Source organism: Chelonia mydas, chromosome 6, assembly GCF_015237465.2.
Source record: "Chelonia mydas isolate rCheMyd1 chromosome 6, rCheMyd1.pri.v2, whole genome shotgun sequence".
In the NCBI taxonomy this organism is placed as follows: domain Eukaryota; kingdom Metazoa; phylum Chordata; order Testudines; family Cheloniidae; genus Chelonia; species Chelonia mydas.
The window spans coordinates 16,595,284-16,613,836 of NC_051246.2; the positions used below are offsets into that span (position 1 = coordinate 16,595,284).

Here is an 18,553-nt window from a genome sequence, read left to right on the forward strand (position 1 = left end):
GTAGATAGGATTCTATTTTTATTGGTGAATATTGGTACATGTCAATTTCACCATAGACACCCACCCACCCTCCCCGAAGAAGAACTATTTCCTTCACTAACCAGCTAAATGTACAGCAAGGCTGCTTGCGAACTGATTTGAGTTGGTATATTCTGATACATTGTTAAATCACAAATTGTCAACCGTTACAAAGCTTTATGGTTTTGAATCTCAGCATCTACTGCCATTAAATGATTGCCTAGCCCTCTCCCCCACTATGTGACACATAGGCCCAAGGATTTCCTGCAACTGTGAAAATTTAAATCTATACAAATCGGGGGGCAAAATGCTAAAATATCAACATCAATATTATCCATTGAAATTATAAAAATCCAAAGATTGAAATCTGCTACACCTGAGTCCAGATAGAGTGAGCATGCGTGCATGTGTGTGTCACTATTTACTCTCTCCTGTGCCAACCTGTTCCCTTGGCTTTAGTCACATTCCTGGCCACACCTGCCCCTGCTCTCCGCACCCCATGGGAGGCCACGTGCAGGGTGTGGACCCCTCTGGCTCCCGGCCACACCCTCCTGCCAGAGCTGGGTGTAGGGTGGAAGCCAGTGTCACCTGCAGTCTCAGAGCCAAGAGTAACTCAGAGGAGTTACTCTTGGGGAGGAGGAGGCCTGGAGAGCGGAGGTCACTGACTCACCATACAGAAGGCAGGCTCAGGCGTGATCTGAGGGGTAAAGGAATCCTGCCCTATCCAGGTCTCAGGCTCTGGGATGGTGCCTGCTGGCAGGTGGCAGTTCAGGGCAGCTGAGTAATGGAGAAGGCAGAGCCCCCCTGGATGGGCTGTTAGGCACAGGGCGCTGGAGATGCAGCGAGGAGACAGGACACAGTGCCGGACACCAGGGGGCATGGAGACGGAGCTCACTGAGATCAAAGCTGTGATCGTGGGGGACGGTGGCTGCGGAAAGACTTCCCTGCTCATGGTCTTCACCAAGGGGGATTTCCCCAGGGTAAGAACCCCCCTCAGCCAGAATGACCTGGGGAGAGATACCCCTCCCCTCACACTGCTCCACCTAGGGGACCCTGCCCCAGAGAGACCCCTCTTCCCCGCTTCCCCATGGGACCCTGTCCCTGCCCCAACCACAGAGACATCCCCCTCCTCCCCTCACACTGCTTCTCCATGGGACGCTGCCCTAGACCCCCCTCCCCTCACGTGGTTCCTCCCCCTGCATGGGACACAGACAGTGTCCCAGTCCAGATACACACAGCTTCCCCTGGGGGACCCCAACCCAGAGAGAACCCCCCTCACACTGCTCCCCACATGGAACCCTGAACTAGCCATGCTTGGCCCACCTGTTCTGTTTCCAAGGTAACCTCTGCCCTCACTGGGTCAAACCCCGGGTCCATAGAGCAGCCCCTCCTTGACACAAGCTCTCTGCCCCACATCCCCCTGCCAGGTGCTCTGAGTAAGCCCTCTGTGGAGCAAAGCCAGGCAGGAACCTCTGGGAGTGGAAGGAAACTCCCCCGTCAGCGAACTATGGGAGCCCAGCTGGCCAAGGGAAGTGAAAGCGATTGCTCTGGGGAGAGTCCTGGCCTCATCACATTCTCCCTACCCAGGGAACCTGCTCTGCTAAGGCCACCAGCAAACACCCTCCCCAAGGAGCCGGCAGGAGCTCACCCAGACAGGATCGTCCTGGCAGCCAGTGGTGGCTAGAGAGATCCCAGCTCCGGGTCACCACCAGCAATGAACTGGGGCATTTCCAGACTTCCCAGCTACATGCTGAGGTGCTGTAGCTGTGCCATTCTGGCTGTACACATACAGACCATGCTGTATAACCCCCTAGTGGTGACAGAGTTACACTAACAAATTTATTTGGGCATGCTGTACTAATCTAAGGTGCTACAAGTACTCCTCGTTCCTTTTACTAGTACACCGGTTCTCAAACTTCATTGCACTGCAACCCCCCCCACCCCCGACAACAAAAATTACTACAACATGACCCCAGAAGGGGGGACAGAAGCCTGAGCCCACCCAAGCCCCACCACCTGGCACAGCAAGCCTAACACCAGCCCTGGCGACCCCATTAAAACAGGGTCCTGACCCACAGTTTGAGAACTGCTGCACTAGTATAAACTCAGTAACCCCTTGGGGAAATGACCCCAAATTTTGCTCACTAACTGTACCCACACCTCCATGCGCCACACAAAATGTCAAAGGAACCCAAGTAACGGGGAGGCTTTTCTAGCATTTAGAAGAGTTGAGCTTGAAACAGAAAGTTGGTCTAGTCTAGACCTTAACTAGCCCAGGCAGTTTGCTGAAGCATGCATACACCAGTACAGCCATCGGATCTATCACAGTGGTTTCATAAATGGAGCCCAGTCAGAAGGACACAGAGCTACTTCAGGTTTCTTGGGTGAAAAATCAAAGGTGGTCTTAATCTTTCAGGGCAAATCCTATGGAATTTAGTGGGGCAGGAAACAAGGGGGCTCTGTAGGAATTCCTCTACAAACTTACTATAGAAAGCAATGGAGAATGAAACATTTTCTAAAGGCTTTTGTGACCTGTTTTATATAATTCTCTAGCAGGGGTATCATGCCCTATTCAATGCTATAGGGTGGTTCAAAAAGATGATATGAAAGGTTGTTGTAGCCATATTGGTCCCAGGGTATTAGACACACAAGGTGGGTGAGGGAATGTCTACTAAAGAGAAAATCTTCCAAGCTCACACAGAGCTCTTCTTTGGAGCATGCATTGGGGCACTCTATATTGGCTGCCCTTCCACCTGAACAACTGCCCGCTGCTCACATCTCCCACTAGCACCTTGGTGCTTGCTCTCAGGTTGCACCTCTCGTGTGGTGGAGGGGCAGCTTGGAAGAAGTACACAAAGCCAACACGTTCTTCTCCTTCAAACCCACCTCTGCTGCATGGCCTGCAAATGACGCCAACCTCCAAGCAACTGGGGAGCTCTGGTCACTGTGGGTTCCACTCACCATGGCCATCTTACTGTGTTTGTGGCAGCCACCCATCCTCTTTGACTTCACGGTTGGCATGTAAACCCTCTGGGGCCAGAACCACTGCCTTGTTCTACATGTACAGGGCCAAGCACAATGGGGTGGCGCCTCTGGTAAGCAAATAGATCTGGGAAACCATTTTTTCGGTGAATACTAAATTTGCCCACAAATGCATTTTTTAGAGCACCAAAAATATTCACAAACTTGGGTCAAATTCAGTGACTAGTTTGACCCCCTCCAAAAAATTGGGGGCAAAAAGGTTTTTAATAAAAGAAAATGTCGCATTTCACTGTTTCAAAATGAAACATTTCATTTCAAAACAGTGTTTCATTTAGAAGTGTAGTCAGGTTTTTTAAAAATGAAAAAGGGTGAAACACACCCAAAAACAATCCAACATGAAACAAAACACTGGGAGGGAAATGTCTCTGCTCAAATGAAACATTCATTTGATCCAAAATGAATTTTTTTTCTGGGGTGGGGGGGGGGGTCAGGGTTGGGGAGGGGTTTGTTTGTTTTTGGTTTGTGTTTCAGTGAGAAAACCCCCCCAAAAATCCATTTTGGTTCAAACTGATTTTTTTTCCTTTCAGTTCAGCCCCGAACTGAACAACAATATTGGTTCAGCTCCACATGTAAATAAAACAATTAATAAACCCCAGGGAGACACACAGCACAAGCACCCTAGAAAATCACATGGGTGGGGAGGGGGGAAGAAAACACACTGTTGCAGTGAATGGATGGTACAGTCAGTGGTTAGGGGCCATCCTTGGGAGACCTCCATTCAAGTCCCTGCTCTTCCAAAGAGCTTCCTGTGTGACCTTGCTCTGCTCAGTGCCTCAGTTTCCCCATCTCTACAACAGAGGTACTACTTCCTTACCTCACAGAGGTGTTGTGAGGATAAACACATTACAGATTGTGAGACACTCGGTTGTTACGGTGATGGAGGTCATGTGAGTACTTTAGATAGACTGATAGAGAAGCGTTTAAAGAGGAATGAACGCTAGCTCCCCGTGGGCCAGCCTGCTGAGCAGTAGCGATGGCTGTCTTTCTTTCTTTCCAGCACAGTGACTCTCCCCTCCTTTCTCCTCCTAGGTCTATGTCCCCACAGTGTTTGGGAAGTACTCTGCCTCTTTCCAGATTGGCGGCAAGCCGGTGCAAATCAATCTGTGGAACACAGCGGGTATGTATAGGTAGAGGATGGGGTGTACCAGGGGTACACAGGTCTTCCGGGGGTACATCAACTCATCTAGATATTTGTCTCATTTTACAACAGGCTACATAAAAAGCACTCTCTCAAGAAAGATCTTGGAGTCATTGTGGATAGTTGTCTGAAAACAACCACTCAATATGCAGTGGCAGTCAAAAGCGCAAACAATGTTGGGAATCATTAAGAAAGGGATAGATAAGAGAAAATATCCTATTGCTTTTATATAAATCCATGGTATGCCCACATCTGCATGTATTCATGCAGATGTGGTCACCCCATCTCAAAAAAAAAAAAGATATATTGGACTTGGAAAAGGTTCAGAAAAGGGAAACAATGATTATGGGTATGGAACAGCTGCCGTATGAGGAGAGGTTAATAAGACTGGGACTTTTCAGCTTGGAAAAGAGACAACTAAGGCGGGGGGAGGGGGGAGAGACACATGATAGAGGTCTATAATATCATGACTGGTGTGGAGAAAGTAAATAAGGAAGTGTTATTCACTCCTTCTCATAGCATAAGAACTAGGGGTCACCAAATCATAGAATATCAGGGTGGAAAGGGACCTCAGGAGGTAGTCTAGTCCAACCCCCTGCTCAAAGCAGGACCAATCCCTAACTAAATCATCCCAGCCAGGACTTCATCAAGCCGAACCTTAAAAACCTCAAAGGAAAAAAAGATTCCACCACCTGCCTAGGTAATGCATTCCAGTGCTTTACCACCCTCCTAGTGAAAAAGTTTTTCCTAACATCCAACCTAAATCTCCCCCACTGCAACTTGAGACCATTACTCCTTGTTCTGTCATCTGGTACCACTGAGAACAGTCTAGATCCATCCTCTTTGGAACCCCCTTTCAGGTAGTTGAAAGCAGCTATCAAATCCCCCCTCATTCTTCTCTTCCGCAGACTAAACAATCCCAGTTCCCTCAGCCTCTCCTCATAAGTCATGTGTTCCAGTCCCCTAATCATTTTTGTTGCCCTCTGCTGCACGCTTTCCAATATTTTTACATCCTTGTCGTGTGGGGCCCAAAACTGAACAGTACTCCAGATGAGGCCTCACCAATGTTGAATAGAGGGAAACGATCACATTCCTCGATCTGCTGACAATGCCCCTACTTATACATCCCAAAATGCCATTGATCTTCTGGGCAACAAGGGCACACTGTTGACTCATATCTAGCTACTCATCCACTGTAACCCCTAGGTCCTTTTCTGCAGAACTGCTGCCGAGCCATTTGGTCCCTAGTCTGTAGCGGTGCATTGGATTCTTCCATCGTAAGTGCAGGACTCTGCACTTGTCCTTTTTGAACCTCATCAGATTTCTTTTGGCCCAATCCTCTAATTTGTCTAGGTCCCTCTGTATCCCATCCCTACCCTCCAGCGTATCTACCACTACTCCCAGTTTAGTGTCATCTGCAAACTTGCTGAGGGTGCAATCCACACCATCCTCCAGATCATTTATGAAGATATTGAACAAAACCGGCCCCAGGACTGACGCTTGGGGCACTCCGCTTGATACCGGCTGCCAACTAAACATGGAGCCATTCATCACTACCAATTGAGCCCAATGATCTAGCCAGCTTTCTATCCACCTTACAGTCCATTCATCCAGCCCATACTTCAACTTGCTGGCAAGAATACTGTAGGAGACCGTGTCTAAAGCTTTGCTAAAGTCAAGGAACAACACATCCACTGCTTTCCCCTCAACCACAGAGCCAGTTATCTCGTCATAGAAGGCAATAGATTAGTCAGGCATGACTTACCCTTGGTGAATCCATGCTGACAGTTCCTGATCACTTTCCTCTCCTCTAAGTGCTTCAGAATTGATTCCTTGAGGACCTGCTCCATGATTTTTCCAGGGACTGAGGTGAGGCTGACTGGCCTGTAGTTCCCAGGATCCTCCTCCTTCCCTTTTTAAAACATGGGCACTACATTAGCCTTTTTCCAGTCGTCCGGGACTTCCCCTGATCGCCATGAGTTTTCAAAGATAATGGCCATTGGCTCTGCAATCACATCCGCCAACTCCTTTAGCACTCTCGGATGCAGTGCAATCCGGCCCCATGGACTTGTGCTCGTCCAGCTTTTCTAAACAGTCCCGAACCTCTTCTTTCTCCACAGAGGGCTGGTCACCTCCTCCCCATGCTGTGCTGCCCAGTGCAGTAGTCTGGGAGCTGACCTTGTTTGTGAAGACAGAGGCAAAAAAAGCATTGAGTACATTAGCTTTTTCCACATCCTCTGCCACTAGGTTGTCTCCCTCATTCAGTAAGGGGCCCACACTTTCCTTGACTTTCTTCTTGTTGCTAACATACCTGTAGAAACCCTTCTTGTTACTCTTAACATCCCTTGCCAGCTGCAACTCCAAGTGTGATTTGGCCTTCCTGATTTCACTCCTGCATGCCTGAGCAATATTTTTATACTCCTCCCTGGTCATTTGTCCAATCTTCCACTTCTTGTAAGCTTCTTTTTTGTGTTTAAGATCAGCAAGGATTTCACTGTTAAGCCAAGCTGGTCGCCTGCCTTTTTTACTATTCTTTCTACACATCGGGATGGTTTGTTCCTGTACCTCAATAAGGATTCTTTAAAATACAGCCAGCTATCCTGGACTCCTTTCCATGTTATTCTCTCAGGGGATCCTGCCCATCAGTTCCTTGAGGGAGTCAAAGTCTGCTCTTTTGAAATCCAGGGTCCGTATTCTGCTGCTCTCCTTTCTTCCTTGTGTCAGGATCCTGAACTCGAAGTGAACTGAGATTAATAAGCAGCAGGTTTAAAACAAACAAAAGGAGGTATTTCTTCACACAATGCAGAGTCAACCTGTGGAACTCTTTGCCAGAAGATGTTCTGAAGGCCAAGACTATAACAGCATTCAAAAAAGAACTAGATAAATTCAAGGAGGATAGGTCCATCAATGGCTATTAGCCAGGATGGGCAGGGATGGGGTCTCTAGCCTCTGTTTGCCAGAAGCTAGGAATGAGCGACAGGGAATGGCTCAGTTGATGATTACCTGTTCTGTTCATTCCCTCTTGGGAACCTGGCACTGGCCACTGTTGGAAGACAAGATACTGGGCTAGATGGATCTTTGATCTGACCCATTATGTTCACTAGCAAAGTCGGTACAAACTAAAATTTCATACAGACAGACAATGACTTGTTTATACTGCTCTGTATACTATACACTGACATGTTCAGAATACAAATATTGTGCTATTTATTTTATAACCTTATGGTAAAAATGAGAAAGTAAGCAATTTTCCGCTACCAGTGTGTTGTGACACTTGTAGGTTTATGTCGGATTTTGTAAGCAAGTAATTTTAAGTGAGGTAAAACTTGGGATATGCAAGACAAATCAGACTCCTAAAAGGGGTACAGTAGTCAGGAAAGGTCACAGGGATAAGGCTTGGGGCATGGCTTGCTATGCAAATCGTAGTTGGAGCTCGATTGTGTACACTATACATGTGTGTTGGGGTGTGGCATATTATGCAAATCAGTGGGTGGCTTTTATTAGCATGCAAATTTGGGGTAGAAAAAAAGACACTTTCAAACAAGCCAATTTTTACCACAATGGTTTTTGAAAGAAAGTGACATTTCTTACAAGTTTTTTTTTTTAAAGCAGATTTTCCTCATATATATATATATTTTTAGCCTTCCTTTTCTTAAAACATTTCCCTGGAAACAGAAGGGCCCCTTTCCACAGGCCCACATCAGCACCCTGGGATCAAAGTTCTTTCTGGGTTCTGCTGTTGGCATCCTGAGCTCTATCCCCTACCTTGAACTTAAAGTGACACAGCCCAGGACTGCTGGCCCCCCATTCCTTCCAACAACAGGAGCCAGGCCTCAAATTCATGAGATCTGTAATAAACTGGGAGCTTTCTTTCTTTCTGGTTTCTGAGCCATTACCTTGTCAGACTTTCCTCCACTCCATAAGGGTTAGAACCTTCCTTTTTATTTAAATGTAGCTGAGAGTGACCCCAAATCAGGAGCTGGAGCTTTTGGGGAAATACCAGCTGTCGTGATAAAATCATGAGACGCATCACAGCTACATTGCAAAAGCAGGGCTATCATTCAGGTAATGAGTGTGCAGAGGGATGGGGACTCCAGGCATGGGTGAATAGGGGGGCGGAAGGCTATTTGTCTATCTTAGATACTTATCTGGCTCCCATCTCCACAGTATCTGACCTCCTTTCAATCTTTAGTGTATTTATCCTCGCAAGGCCCCTGTGAGGTAGGGAACTGCTATAATCCCCATTGTACAGATGGGGAAACTGAGGCATGGCACAGCTAACAGACTCACCCCAGGTTACACAGGAAGTCTGTGGCACAGCAGGGACTTGAACCCAGCCAAGCGAGGACAATGCCAGGCAGGCCAAGGAGAAAAGAGCCAAGAGGGGATTCCCCTGGTACTTAGAAGTAGCTATGGATCACCACTCCTCAAATCTGTGCCAGCTACTGGGGGGGGTCTCTGCAGGGCAGGGCCACACCAGGGTCTATTTGGAGTGGCAGAGAGTACGTTTGTGAGAGTTCATGCGTGTGCTAGAGTTTACATGTGTACACATGTACATGCACCCGTGCATATGTGAGTGTGCATGCGCATATGTATCAGCACGTTAGTGTGTCAATAGTGTGAGTGCACCAGTGGGTGGCTGAATACACACACTTGGTTGGCTGTCCCTGGGGGCTGGATCCCCTCTCACATACAGAGGATGGGGAGGGGTTGGGGACCCTGCACTTGAAGGGGAAGGGTACTTAGTGACCTCCATCTCCTCCTCATAGGGCAGGAAGATTATGACAGGCTCCGTCCCCTCTCCTACACAGGAGCCCACGTGATTCTCATGTGCTTCGACGTCACCAGTCCCAACAGCTTCTCACAAAGGTAACAAAACTTCTATAGATCAAATGGAAGAGGCTGGGACTGGAGTAGCTGGAAGCTCCTGCCACAGCCAGTGCTGCTGCTGTGCTCCCTGCAGCACCCCCTTCTGGGAGAGGCTGGGACTGGAGAAGCCGGGAGCTCCCCCCACACAGCCACTGCTCCCACCCCGCTCCCTGCAGTGCCAGGCTGGGACTGGAGTAGTCGGGAGCTCCCCCACAGCCAACCCCAATTTCGTGAGCATTCATGGCCTGCCATACAATTTCCATACCCAGATGTGGCCCTCAGGCCAAAAAGTTTGCCCATCCCTGCTCTAGCTCTGTTCTGCTGGCCTCTATTGTGTTCCTTAGGGGTATGTCCCATTCTCTGATTTAATGGGGATGAACATGGGGCTCAGACCCTCCCGCAAAGCCTCTGAGGACATGTGGGGTCTCCCACCCCAGTGCTCAGCCCCCGTCTCCATCTCTCTCCCTGCATAGTGGTACCCGGAGGTGAATCACTTCTGCAAGGGCATCCCCATCATGCTGGTGGGCTGCAAGACTGACCTGAGGAAGGACGAGGTCCTTCTGAGGCGGCTCCATGAGGACCAGCTGGAGCCCATCACCTACCATAAGGTGACAAAGCCCCTCCCCCCCTTGGCCAACACACACCATCCTGAATCCTCAGGAAGGAAAAATAGTCCCTCCCAGAGATAATGGGCCAGGGTTCAGCCAAGCTCCTAGACTCCATGCTGGGATGAGGTTGTGGCAAGGCAGCGATTCAGTCAGCTGAAGCAGGGCATGTCCTGGGCCCTGCCAGAGACTCGAGGAAGCCCAGGAATGGTAGCTGGGGAGGTGATGCCCAATGGGAATGGATACTAGAGGCCCCAGGCTGTACAATGGGCACAACATGCCTTCAGCAGGGACCCCACCCCCTGCCCAGCCCTCTGCCTTCTGTGGGTCTCACGCCACTCCCCTGTTGCAGGCAGAGGCCATGGCCCGGGAGGTGCACGCTGTCACCTACCTCGAGTGCTCGGCCAAGTACCAGGAGAACATCACCAACATCTTCATGGAGGCCTCCAGCGCCGCCTTGAGCGCCATGCGGAAGAGCCAGCGCAAACGAAAACCCAAGAGGAGCTGCCTGCTCTCCTAGCCACCTCCATACTCCTCCTGGGGACACCCCAGTGTCCTGCACCCATCCCAGGGCCATCTCTGCCCTCCAGCATCTCCATGGGCATCGGGTCCCACACAGCAGGGACTGACAGGGCAGATCTTGCCCTCCTCGCAGCATGCATCACCGGGGATGAATGATGCCACAGGAAGGGCAAATACCTCCCCCATAGTCTGGCACAGAATGAGACCAGAGTGGAGAAGGAGCCACATTCCAGCTCACATGATTCACTCCCTCAGCTCTGTAACAGATCACGAGTTCATGTCCGATAGCCCTAATTCCTCCCAGATTTGCCTGGCTCCATCTGGTAACTACCAGCCCACGCAGCTCCTAATAGCACAGTCCGGCTCCTGCACGACTCTCACCACTGTGACCCACGGTGGCCCCATCCATGTCCACTGACCAATTCCCTGAACCCATCCACAAGACTCCACAGCCAAAAGTCTCTGCAGGGCATAAGCCCGAGGAGGGACTGTGGTGTTGTCTTTGTTCTATGTTTGTACAGCACCTCGCAAAGTAAGGTCCTGGACCATGGCTGGGGCTCCTGGATGCTGCGATAATACTCCTAGTTAGTATTTATTAGGTGTAACAGATGAGGCTGAGCAAAGGGCCGAGGGTGAGGCTCCCTCTCCCGTCTGGAAGATCTGAGTAAGGGAACACCCATGAAAGACCCCTTGGTGTGAGAGATGGGAACGACCAACTAGACCACCCAGCATATCGCCACGAAGCCAGGGCAGCATTGTTCCCTACAGGACATTTCCCATTGTCTTGGCCAGTCATGTTCAATGCCATTTGGGCTCCCATCACCTCCCCCAGTGGCCAATCCCATGGCCTAAGTCATCCCACCTCCTGGACTATCTCCTCGCTCCCCTTGTCCCTCACTCAGGTTCCATCCTAGGACTCCAGTTATTCTCCTGTTTGTGAAACTAAGCTCCTTCCTCCTTGGGGGTGGGGGGGCGGGTGGGTTAACCCATCACAGATCCTGTATCACCACTACCCTTCATTGCTCCATTCCTAAGTTAGCTAGATCCTCCTAAATCAGCCACCTGAGCTTTTGTCTGAGCAGCTCCCAGTGTGCTGATCTCACTCTGGTGATGTGGTACCCAGAGCTCAGCACAACAGGACAGAACCCCAACCGGAGTAAATTGGCATCACTCCATTGACTCCAGTAGTGCTGCACCCATGTACACCAGCTGGGGATCTATGGACTCCAATGGAGTAATGTCAAATTTACACCAGCTGGGAATTTAGCCCCCTTGCAGCTCCAGCTGATCTGGCCCATTGATTCCAATGGAGTTGGGTTGATTTACACCATTTGGGGATCTGGTTCTACTGACTCCAACAGAGCTAAAACCAGTTTACACCCACTGGGTACCTGGCCTCCTTGATTCCAATGGAGTGATGCTGATCAGCCCTATGGGGCCGGGGGAGGCTGGCATACATACTAGTTGTAGGGAAAGGGATGAACCATCCCATTGGGGATTAACTGAGTTAACCACAAGAGTGACACAAAGGTGCCTTGGCAAAAGGTCCCCTGTTCTTTGCAAGTAACTCTTGCCTCAGACCTGGTAAACTCACTACATCAAACATATCTTGCCAGGCATTTATCCATAAACAGTAACATGGAAGGTAGCTACAGAAAGCTCGTGATTTATCAAGACTCCTAATCATTGCAAGTAGTTGTTACAGGTAATAATTTAAGAAACATAACTATGTTGAAAGTATGCTTTATGGACTCAGAGTAGAAGATAGTCTCCCAGGGATAGTATGTCTGCTTGAATGAGGAGTTGTCATGCCTCCCTCATTAGCTGGTGATGTAATGCAAGGCTCAATTGTCTAGCCTTGCTCCATCCCCAGATTATCAATAGAAAACTATCAGAGACCACTGCAAGTATCTGAAAACACAGAGATAAAAGAGACAGTACAACGGACAAGGAGTCACCCTAGCTATGAAGGGACAAACAATTGTTTTGGTATGTGACAAAGTGGGAATTTTCTGTAATATTTTATGAGCCCCTCTATGAGCTTCAGTTTCCCCTGTGTTGCATTGTTAGCCATTGGAGGGGTGGAAAGGACTGTTTGCTCTCAGGGCAGGCCACGACACACAAGTATGAATGTCACCTAACTGTCTGAGGCTGGATGGGTTTGTGAGTTGGTGTCAGTGCAATGGTGCCCCCTCTGGCCAGATTAGGGCATAACAGCTGAACTCAGCCTGGCAGGCAATGGCGCTGGAACCCTTTTAACAGTGGGGGGGCTGAAAGCCAGCCCCCTTATCCCTGTCCACACCCCTCCCCCAGCTGGGACCAGGAGCAGTGCCATGTCTCTGGGACGGGGGGACCCAGACAGGGATAAGGGGGCAAAGGCTGGGGTGGGCACAGTGCCAGTAGCAGAGCCCCAGCCACGGGGCCAGCAGTTGGGACCCCAAGAGCAGAGCCCTGGGAGCAGGGGACCACATGCAGGGCCCCAGACATGGGGCCAACAGCTGGGGCACGAGCCCCAGGCACAGAGCCAGAGAGTGGAGTCCCAGGCAGAGGGCCATGAGTGGGGCCTCGGGGCGGTAGCCCTAGGCACAGGCCAGCAGCCAGGACCCAAGCTGGAGAGTGGAGGCCTGGGTGCAGTGCCAGTAGCCCTGCATAAAACCTGGGGGTGCTGCAGCACCCCACACCCCTAGTTTTCACCCCTATGATTAGGGGGTTAGTAGAGGAACCCAGACCCACCCACTCAAGTAGGTTCCAACTCAGGGCCCTCAAGCTAAGTAAGCTGGATCAGGATTCATCATCTCCAGCTGTATCCCACACTCCTGCTTACCTCCCCCAGGTTCTGCAGGCTGTCTCATTCTAAGGTGGTATCCCTGAGCAGTTCTTCAGCAGCTTGCTGGGAAGAGTTCCCTCCTCCAGGCCTGCTTACTCCTCTAGGAGCCACACCACCCCCTCCCAGTCCTTTTATCCTCCCAGCTGCGCTGAGGCAGCCAATCAACGAGGGCAGGCAGTGCCTGTGTTAACCGTTTAGTTGCTGGGCTTGAGTGGGGTACATATACTCCATTACAGGGTCCTTTTAAAAAAGAGTGGCCGAGACCAGCCCCATATAAATGGAAAGTCCAAAAAGACAATGGTAAACCCAGTCACCAGCACACTGATACCTAGCAACCAAGGACCCAGAGAGAGAAGGGTTTCCCCACCTCTCAGCAGGGAAGCTAAGCAAAAACACAGGCTGAAGAACAAAAGACTAAGAACTGAGGAGGTGGGGGTGTTAAAGGTTGGCTGCTGGAGAAAGTCAGGGGCTGTCACCTGGGAATCGACCAAGAGGTCAGACGGACAGAGACAAAAACTAAACAATGGGGTTGTGATGTTCCCCAGGGTACAATCTGGCCTGTTGAACAGCTGTATCCTCTCAATTCTCCAACCTGGGGTGCCTTTTACACTGCTTTGCTGTGAGAGCAGCCACTCCCAGACTGCTCACTCACAACCTCCAGGATGTAAATTACTCCCAGTTGAGTTATATGAGTGCTGTAAGCCAGCTGCTCCTGAATTATATTGCAGAGTGACACCAGAAAATTCTTAGTCCCAGATTTGTTCCCACAAATGTGCATCTTGTACTGCCCAACACCCTCCTGGACAATACAAGCTCATAGAAAGTCTGTCATTTCATTAATAGAAAATGATATGCACAAACTCCATTATCTCAAGTGGAGGTTCCCAAACACTTCAATCCAAACACACACTGGTTCAGTGAAAACAAATTTATTAACTACAGAAAGATAGATTTTAAGTGATTACAAGTGATGAGGCATAAAAGTCAGAACTGGTTACAAAGAAATAAAAGGTAAAATGCAAACTAATACCTAACTTAATAAGCTAAGTGAATTTAAAGCAAAAAGGTTTCTCTCACCATATGCTTACAGCAGTCTGGGTGGATTTTTCAGCCAGGACCCTTCCCCTAGTTCAATGATGCTTCTTTTGTCTTTCAAACATTGTTGATGCCATGAGTACAGATGAGGGGAGAGGTGATTTGCGGCCTCTGTTCCTCATTTTTATATCCTTTCCTCCTCTCTGAGACTCCACTCCAGCTGGGGTTCAGGAGACAGCCAGTCTGTTAACTAGGAGACAACCAGGCTGTTCCATTGCCAAGATGTAAATTTCTCATTCACACTCTTCTTCCTGCCAAAGAATGGCCGTTTAACTTGGTGGTAGTCCATTTGATTTTGTTGATACCTGGCTAAGGCATCAGTTTGCCTTTTGTCTATGAGGAACTGGTTTGAGCTGCTTCCCCAGCCTTGGAACATGTCTTATACAGAAGAATTTTATAACTTACCTTAACAACGTTACACGTTTTACCATGACAATAATGTTCAGCAGATTATGAGTTTTCAAGTGATACCTCACAAGGCATACTTTGTACAAGATTTATCATAGTTTTGTAAAAGTGGTGGACATAAGAGTACAGTCTGTCACAGAGATTCACTACAGCTTGGCTGGGGCCATGGGTTAGCCAGAATGGACTTGGATTGGGATTTAACCTTTCTTTCTCTGTGCTCACCTAAGACTTCCTATGCTGTATTGCAACTGACTAATAAATCCAATTGTTTTCACAACGCTATGTGAATGTCACTGCAAATACTTGCAAAGGTGCATTAATGCCTGAAGAGTGGCCAAGTCCTACCAGGAGTCTGTCTCAGTTGGACCCACTGGACAGAGCTCACAGTGCGAAGCAGGAGGGCTGAAGCCTCAGAGATTCAGTCTCAGGAGGTCGTGAGACTGTATGGCCTGCCCTGAAGGAAGAGTGAGACCCCTTGGCATATCAAAGGGCTTCCTCCAAGAGACTACCCCAAAGCTGAGGTTGTAGCACCGATCCTGTGGCTCCATGACACAGTATAACACAGAGTGGGGAGAGGCCCCTTGGATCCCTTCCTTGAGGATACATGTGGTGGAGCAGGCTCTGTTCATGAATGTTGGGATCCTGGTTCCTGTGAAGCCAGCCAGCTCTGCAACAGACTAAACTTTGGGGAAGAAACCTACTTTATTAGCTGGGAAAGGGAACTATTAATTGTAGCCCTAGTTTGCTTTTTTGATTTTTGTTTGGCCTTGTAACGAGTTGTTTCCACCACTCTCTCTTGTTTCTAGTTGAATCTTTATTAGTTCTGAAATAAACTTTCTTTCGTTTTATTGTAAGTGCTTACAAGTACTGTCTGTTATACACCAGGGGTGATTTAAGGTTAAACTGGGGGTACCCTGCTACTTTGGGGGCAGAGGATCTGGGATTTCTGCGAGTAGCCAGTGTCAGGGGATGGATATTGCAGGGGAATGCTTCAAAGGGCTTCAGGGATTGAGGTTCACCTATTACTAACCTGCAGGGCAAAGACAGGGTTGGCATAGCCCAGAGGAGAGTGCTTGAGTGGCTAACAGGCCAGTGGTGGTAGGCAGCTAACACCCAGCCACCACGGACAGAGCTTCCTCTTGCAGAGGCAGGAAGTAACCAGATGACTCACAGTCCTGGGTACCCCAAGAACAGTCACAGAGGCAGCATCTGACCTTCACTGCCCCACCCCTCAAATCCCACAGGGGGCGGCATTTCACCATCACTGCCCACCCCCAACAGCCCACAGGGAGTGGAGTCTCACTGTATGTCCGGGCACATTGTGGCACCGCTGCATGGTGTGTCCCATGAGCTGTCAGCTGCCTCTGCATGGAGAGGCCAAACATGTGGGAATGCTTTTTCCCTTGTAGTAGGGGACCGAGGCTTCACCCTCCTCTTCACTGGTGATGAGACAGGAAGCTCCCTGAGGAGCTTTCCCTGGGTCTCCCCCTGTTGCTCCCTCTGGTTCAGCCCCACCAATAGTGGCAAAAGTGGGAGCTCTGGTGTGGTGCAAGAACTGGCCTCTGCTGGCACTTTTAATATCTGTAGCTCATAGAGTGTGTCTACACTGCATAAAGAGGTGTATTGCTAATTCAGTTAGCTAACCGAGGTTACAATAGCACTGAAGACGTGGCAGTCATTGGAACCAAGGGGTACAGTGGATTCTCCATCACTGGCAATTGTTAAATCAAGAATGGATCTTTTCCTGAAAGATCGACTCTAGTGCAGACAGGAATGATAACTAGGAAGTCCTATGACCTGTGTTACACAGCGGATCGGCCTGCATGATCACAAAGGGCCCTTCTGGCCTTGGAATCTATGAACTGAGCTTTTAACTCGGGTTAATAGTGCAAGTTAAAGCCTGCAGGGGAGCCTGAGGCTAAGCCAAGTTAAAAGCCAAGTTGCCGCGTCTTCACTGCTATTTTCACCCAGGTTAAGATCAAACCTTTTTTAGCAGTACAGACATACCCATACTCTGAGCCAGGATAGATGATAGTAAATGCTGCTGATTTGCCTCCCCAGCCTGAGCAGGATTGACACCATGTCTGAATCTGGATCAGATTTGCTTTCTCAGGGCTTCCTTTATTACTCAGATGCAAAACAAAGCTATTCCCTGCTCAGAGCAGGTTGCAGGAACTCAGAGACCTTTTGCTTGTGTCTCTTCTCCTCTGCTCCAGTCCCAGCTCCAGCTCCAGAAAGCCATTGGTTTCCCATAGTTCCCCTTCCCAACAGCCATGCTTGTACGATGAACCTGCTAAGCAGGAAACCACAGTTCCCATCCAACTCTGACCCCACTGCACATCCCCTTCCCCTGTCTAGGCTGAGTATAATAATGACACTGGCTTTTAGAATCACTTCATCACTCTCACCTGGGAGATAGCTGATGGGTAACAGGTGAGGCTGGGCCCAGCTCTCCTTAATGGGCCAACCACCCTGTAAGAGGTCATTATTCCATCAGTGACCACCTGAGGATCTGTCCACATTGGGGGCTGCCATTGTTGCTGCCAGTCATAGAGCAGGACCCGTGGGAGGAGTTACAGGAAAACCTAGCCCCACAACCACCCTCCCCACAAGGCTAGGAGGTCCCGTACTCAGGAGCCATTTTATGCTCCCTGTGGCAATCCAAGCTCACTCACTCACTAGCTCAGCATTGAGGGCCCCGTGCCCCAAGGGGAGCCCCACCACCTAGCTCTGCCTCCCCCACACCCTGTGTGATCCCCGCCCCCAGTGACGATAGCACTAGAGCTCAGGGGCTGGGATGAGGTGACTTTGTGCTGCCCATAGCCCTGATGCATAGGCTGCCTCACCCTCTGCCATTCCCACACAGAGTCTGGGTCCTGGGTATCCTGGACTTGCAGGATGTGCCCTGGGTCTGGCCCCCCTCAGAACTCCTCTGTGGCTCGCAGGGAGCTCTTTCCTGATGCCTCACAGAGCTCATGGTGGCTGGATCAATCTTGCGCTTAGCACATGATCCAACCACTGGCCGTAGAGATTCCCCCCACAGAGTAGGAGCAGGAGATGATGCTGCATGTTCAGCAGGGTGATGGATGTTCTATCCCTCACAGGTGCTGCTCCCATGGGCAGCAGGATGCTGTGGGGAGTCAATCACCCTGGGCGATGGAACAACGGCCCAAAAGGACATTCTGGGGCAGCTGGCAGCAAGAACTTCATGTGGCTGGGAGTTGGCTCTCAGGGCTCTTGCCACCCCCACCCCCACCCCCTGAGATCTAGCCTTAAAGTGCTGTTCTGCTCTATAGCCCTATTCTCTGTTGTGATCCAGCCCCTGTATGGCAGGGGACGTGGTGAAAGTGGGTGGAGACAGCCCCCAGGGAATAACCCACTGGCAGAGGGCCTCCCTGAGCACCACAGAGCCAGCACCAGGTCTTGATACTGATCCCCCTGTTCACCTCTAGCATCTCAGCCCAGGGGGAGCTCCTATATTCCAGCTATTGTCTGCTTCCCGTGGCCCGATCTGCCCCCTTCCCTCCCATTTTAGTGCTCAGAGGAGAATTGTGGACATCATGGCTTCGTGGGCTTCATTTATCGCAGCTCACTAGCTCAGAGACAAACTACATGCCAAATTTAGAAGCAAAATGAAGCTGCTTTCCCTAACCACCTACCAGCCCTACAGTCACCACCTGAGGTCCAGGAGGCTCCTTCCCTCTCAAGCAGCAGCCAGAATGAAGAGTTTGCAGTGGGCAGCAAGCAGGTTCATGGTTCTGCTAGCGATGCTCAAGGCAGACAGCAATCCAGCTCTCTCTCCTGTCGCTGTGCTGGCTCTGCAGGGACAGCAGCAGGAAAGCACTCAAACCTGGCTGTAACTAGCTCTGATTCCAATACCCATAGGAAACAGGTTGAGGGAGGAACAAGGGATCATTGCTACCTACACGCTGTGACTGTACTTGCTTCCTTCTTCTAGAGCAGTGTTATTATATGTAACTACAGTAGTGCCTAAAGGCTTCTGACCAAGATCTGGGCCCATTGTGCCAG

At 49.9% G+C, this 18,553-nt stretch overlaps 1 protein-coding gene across 1 annotated transcript; it reads left to right on the forward strand.

Moving 5' to 3' along the window:
• Positions 1-593: 593 nt before the first annotated feature.
• On the forward strand, positions 594-10,380 carry LOC102947848 (rho-related GTP-binding protein RhoF). Its single transcript, XM_007069471.4, has 6 exons — positions 594-998; positions 4,090-4,177; positions 8,968-9,067; positions 9,379-9,400; positions 9,541-9,675; positions 10,025-10,380. Exons 1-6 carry the CDS (start codon positions 855-857, stop codon positions 10,190-10,192), a joined length of 657 nt encoding a protein of 218 aa, XP_007069533.2. The 5' UTR covers positions 594-854; the 3' UTR covers positions 10,193-10,380.
• Positions 10,381-18,553: the final 8,173 nt, after the last annotated feature.

Excerpts from the sequence above, each read along its gene's own strand:
- LOC102947848 (XM_007069471.4), top strand. The coding sequence starts at position 855 with ATGCAGCGAGGAGACAGGACACAGTGCCGGACACCAGGGGGCATGGAG. Across the intron at positions 9,068-9,378 it reads CCCAACAGCTTCTCACAAAG|CTCTGTTCTGCTGGCCTCTA; the intron begins GTAACAAAACTT and ends TCCCTGCTCTAG. Across the intron at positions 9,676-10,024 it reads AGCCCATCACCTACCATAAG|GCAGAGGCCATGGCCCGGGA; the intron begins GTGACAAAGCCC and ends CCCCTGTTGCAG.